This window comes from Nanorana parkeri, unplaced genomic scaffold (assembly GCF_000935625.1).
Source record: "Nanorana parkeri isolate BGI_ZX_2015 unplaced genomic scaffold, ASM93562v1 scaffold768, whole genome shotgun sequence".
In the NCBI taxonomy this organism is placed as follows: Eukaryota; Metazoa; Chordata; class Amphibia; order Anura; family Dicroglossidae; genus Nanorana; species Nanorana parkeri.
In genome coordinates this window covers 794,224-799,059 of record NW_017307036.1, presented here as the reverse complement: position 1 = coordinate 799,059, position 4,836 = coordinate 794,224, and the positions used below count along the sequence as shown (strand labels likewise).

The 4,836-nt window shown below is 39.0% G+C and overlaps 1 protein-coding gene across 1 annotated transcript in view; it reads left to right on the top strand.

The window, feature by feature from the left end:
* Positions 1 to 4,836, top strand: part of IPO5 (importin 5) — a 40,941-nt gene that overhangs the window by 7,564 nt on the left and 28,541 nt on the right. The window contains exons 3-6 of the mRNA XM_018564647.1: positions 220 to 412; positions 1,574 to 1,676; positions 2,515 to 2,611; positions 4,486 to 4,590. Of these exons, the coding sequence (XP_018420149.1) occupies positions 220 to 412; positions 1,574 to 1,676; positions 2,515 to 2,611; positions 4,486 to 4,590 (498 nt within the window). The remainder of the gene's footprint in view (positions 1 to 219; positions 413 to 1,573; positions 1,677 to 2,514; positions 2,612 to 4,485; positions 4,591 to 4,836) is intronic.

Sequence of the window (4,836 nt, the reverse complement as noted above, 5' to 3'; positions counted from 1 at the left end):
TGCTCCCTTTTTTTTTTTTTTTTTTATTTTACATATGAGTTACTACCCAGACAGTGGCGAAAATCCCCAATTGTTTTCTGAAACCATAGACATTGTTTATGTACCAATACTAGTGTGTTTTGCATGGGCATTGGTTCCTATGCACACATCATTGCCTGTTTGTGTATCTTCGGTCCTCAAATCTCTATAGCATTTAATTGACTTTTAATTTGTTTACAGAACAGGCAGATGGCAGCTGTCCTACTGCGACGTCTCCTGTCATCATCATTTGAAGAAGTTTATCCATCTTTACCTACTGATGTCCAGGATGCTATTAAAAGTGAACTACTACTTGTCATTGAGCTGGAGACTCAATCCACTATGAGGAAGAAGATCTGTGACATTGTTGCAGAACTGGCTAGGAATCTAATTGGTAAGAAATGCTTCACCTGATCTAGATATAGTTACAGTAAACCTGTACGGAAATACAGAGGCTGCTATGGTGTCCTTCTAAAATTAGTTGCCTGGCTTTCTCTGACTTCCATGCCCTAAACCAGTGACTCGTTAAAGCAAGATCACCAAATTGAAAACTCCTGATCTGCATATTTGGTCAAGCAGCAGCTTCCATATTTTAGCAATACATATTTAATTTATAATAGTTTTCATTGGTTATCTGTGTTAAGAATAATTTTTGCACTAAGCTCAAAGATTTCCATCCTATTATTTGCAATGTATAATTTCTTAAAGTGATAGTTGGGTAATTTTGCTTGGTGAAATGTTGGTAGCAGGCTACTTTTAAACCTTGAGTAAATCTCACAGATCCTTGTTAAAACATGTAGTCATGTGCATGGCTTGTGTTAATCACAAAATAAATTTACAAATGGCTTATTCTTCAGCATATCTAAAGCCATTTTTTACTCCTGGATAGAATAGGGAATGGTTACAGTCGACGTTTTTGTTTTGTTTTTCTTCTCCTCTGTATGTCCTATTGGAATGATTTCGCTTTACTTCCTCTCGTGGAGACCACCAGCAAGTAAGGGGAACTTCCTTCTTACTTATGAGAACATATTTCCTTATTGGATTATTGGAAGACTTTACCCCTCTACTTCTATTATGGTGACAACTGTAACATTTGGCATTTCCTGTTATGTTCTCTTCTCATGGCAGTGGTCATCCAAACAAATAGTGGCTTTTCATAAGGTATACAGACTGCAATAGAAACATGACAGGGTTCAACACTTCGCCACTCAATCAAAAGCCGAAAACGTGCGTAAAACCATGCTAGAATCTGTCCTAAAGGTTTGAAAGCCTAGCACATATATTATGAAGATAATTTAGTGATTTGGCATCAGTAGACAACATTTATAACTGTACTTCAGTGGAAATTAAAAGCACAAAAGCAAACACTCCTGTTTCAAATGTTTCCATTTTGAAACTTTAGAAGGAAGCATTTTTATATTATGGAAATTACTTGTCCATTCCAAAGACCTTTTCTCATGTTGGGATGTCTTTATCTGACATTCCAAGTTCATTTTGAGATCAACATTGAATTTGCTCCATACTTTGCATTGATTTGTCTTTCTTGTTTGATCAGATGATGATGGCAATAATCAGTGGCCAGAAGCACTGAAGTTCTTGTTTGATTCTGTGAGCTCTCAAGATGTTGGACTGCGTGAGTCTGCTCTGCATATCTTCTGGTATTGTATATTTTAATTTGCACTCCTTTTTAATAGCACTAATAGAAACTAAAGCGAGTGAAAACGCGCACACTGCCCATTCAGCATTGCGGTCATCGGAAGCCCGCCCCTCAGCGGGGTGAGCTTGCGATGATCGCAAGTACGATCTGCCTGTCCAAGATGGGCAGAACGTACAAGCTTTTAATTAGCTTACAACCATCGCAAGACAAAAGTCTTGCGATGGTTGCAAGGTGTGTGGGCACCCTAACACATAACACCAGTGGTCCATTTCAATCTTTTTGCAGTTGAGCAGATGTAGATGCCATTTCTCATATCGGTGACATCAAATGTCTTTGCAAAGCCACTTATAGTTTGCTGGCAAAAGCTAGTTGGGAAACGGTGCTGGAATATTATTCATATGCTTGTTTTTCATTATTAAGTACTGATTTTAGTTTTTTTCTGTACTCGCCGATGCTGGCAGTCCCATTAGGGAAGCCAGGCGGCGTGTAATGATTCGCTGCCAGCTTCCCCAGTAGCTGGGAAGCCGTCTCCATGCTCCCTGCATGGAGCCGGCTTCCCGGCCAATCAGGAAGCCAGGCAGCATGTAATGACTCGCCGCCCGGCTTCCTGAAAGTTTAGGCATTGGGAGCATTTGGGTGAGTACAAGTACTCGCCCAAATACTCAGTAACGGCACCGATACTAGCATCTGTACATCCCTTTTTATATGTTTAGGTTTATTTATCACACAAAATGTCCTTTGCAGACATAATTTTTTTCATCTTTTCTGAACAGTATCAGTGGCCAAAAACTTTCCAGATACAAAGATTTCTTGATGAGATGAAACTTCTATTTTTTTAGGAACTTTCCTGGTATTTTTGGAAATCAGCAGCAACATTATTTAGAAGTAGTTAAGAGGATGCTTGTCCAGTGTATGCAGGACCAAACTCGCCTTCAGGTATTTATTATATAAAATTTGAAAAATGCAGTTTTGTAGGTTATATGAGCTGGTTGTATGTTTTTATGTAAATGTATGGCTCTAGATGGATTGTACTTAAAGGGTAAGTTCACTTTCTCACAAAATGTGAGTCAAATTTCCAACACCTCTCCAACTCTCGCTGCCCCCACTAGCCGGTGTATGGTCCGTACAAGGCACATCAATCCCACAGTGAGCATTCAGTATAATGCTCGCAAACAGTGGGAGCATATTGGTCATCACGGTTACATGACCATACCGACCAATAAGAAGGGCTTCTGAGCCAGGGACCAGGTCCTAAAAGTAAGACATGCTTCTCATTAGTCAAGTGTGGTCATATGACAGTGCTGACCAGTGAGCGCTTTTTCATTTGCGAGGATTATGCTAAATTTTCACTGACTATAGGCACACTGCTCAGTACAATTAAAGAAACAGTTGTCATTAGGACAGGCAGCTGTGTGTGTGGGGACACAGATCACAAGAAAACCTGACAGGTTCTGACCAAAGCAAAATGTTTTTTTATGGGGTTTTAATATGAAGACATACACTTGGGTGGTATTGGCTTACAAATGCCAAATGTATGTCCAGAGACTTAGAGATATGATGGAAGTCAACTATCAAGACCTGATCTATGACCAACCTAAAGGAGTCATATCAGGATAAAAACATGGGAGTTGCTATTACTGACTTGGATTTAAAAGGTCCTAGTTCCAGGAGAGTTCTAGAGTGTGTGCCAACTTCGCTGTCTGTATGCTTTGTAATAGGTAAGCGATTCCATAATTGGAGTACCTATGAGCTTGATGAACTAGCAATAGCAGCTCCAATTTTTTTTTTCCTGTCATGTACACTATGCTGTGTTTTAGGGCTTTTTTTTTACTTCTGTACAACCTTAGCTGTTCTGCTTTCCTTATGGCATTATGAAGACATAAAGTGGTGGCGCATATATAGTAGAGCTGCAGCTAACGATTATTTTCAAAATCGATTAGTTAGCCGATTATTAAGTTCGATTAATTGGTTAATCGGATAAATAATAAAATGTAAAAAATGGCTCCAGTGATGGACTACTAGCATGTATTGAGATTGCACTCCATCACAGGAGCAAGCTTGGAGCGGTGGAAGTAAAAAAGAAAAAAAATAGTGTGGTGTGCAACATAGGGAAAAGGAAAGTGTAAAACTATACAGCAATGAATGCAGAATGGCACAGACTATAGAGGACTACAAATCCCAGCAATAGTACATTATACAGAGCAATGCAGAATTTCACCAGCTATAGAGGACTACAACAAATCTCAGCAATAGTACATTATAGCTGGCGGTATTCTGCATTGCGCTGTATAATGTACTGTTGCTGGGTTTTGTAGTCCTCTATAGCTGGTGGTATTCCGCATTGCGCTGTATAATGTATTATTCCTTGATTTGTAGTCCTCTATACAGTGCAGTGCAGAATATCACCAGCTATATACCAGGGATACAACAAATCCCAGCAATACATTATACATACAGTGTATAATGTATTGCTGGGATTTGTATTCCTCTATAGCTGATGGTACATTGCGCTGTATAATATACAGCACAATGTACCATAAGCTATAGAGGAATACAAATCGCAGCAATACATTATAGAGCACCATGTGTGGGAAAGTGCAGGCTTACCTGAGCACAGTCTTCCAGCAACTTGCTTCTGAGATCGGACCTGTCTATCAGCGGCTGTCATCCCCCCACATCTGCACCTCCTTATTATTGAAAAAGTTGACTAACTTTTTCAATCGATTTATAATCGATTATGTCGATTAGTTGTTGCAGCCCTAATATATAGTCTGCACACTGTCATGTTTGTTTTTTCTTTTAATTGGTAGATCAGGACATTGTCTGCCAGAGCGGCTGCTGCATTTGTTCTCGCCAATGAACACAATGTTCCATTACTGAAGCACTTTGCAGACTTACTACCTGGTATCCTGCAGGTAAGCTTCAAGAATCATCTTTTTACAATTAAAAACTGTGCTTGTCTTAGTCATTGTGTATTAATCACCTCTGTACCCTTTTTTCTCTAAAAGCTATATTTGCATTCTATTCCTACACTGCTTTCATTGGAATTGCTTACTTGTTAAGTCTTAAAAATGTAGTATATTGCAAACTACCAGCGTCTCCCTTTTTTTTTTTTTTTTTTTTTTTTTTTCCCTGGGGCTCTCCAAAAAAACATTTAAAAT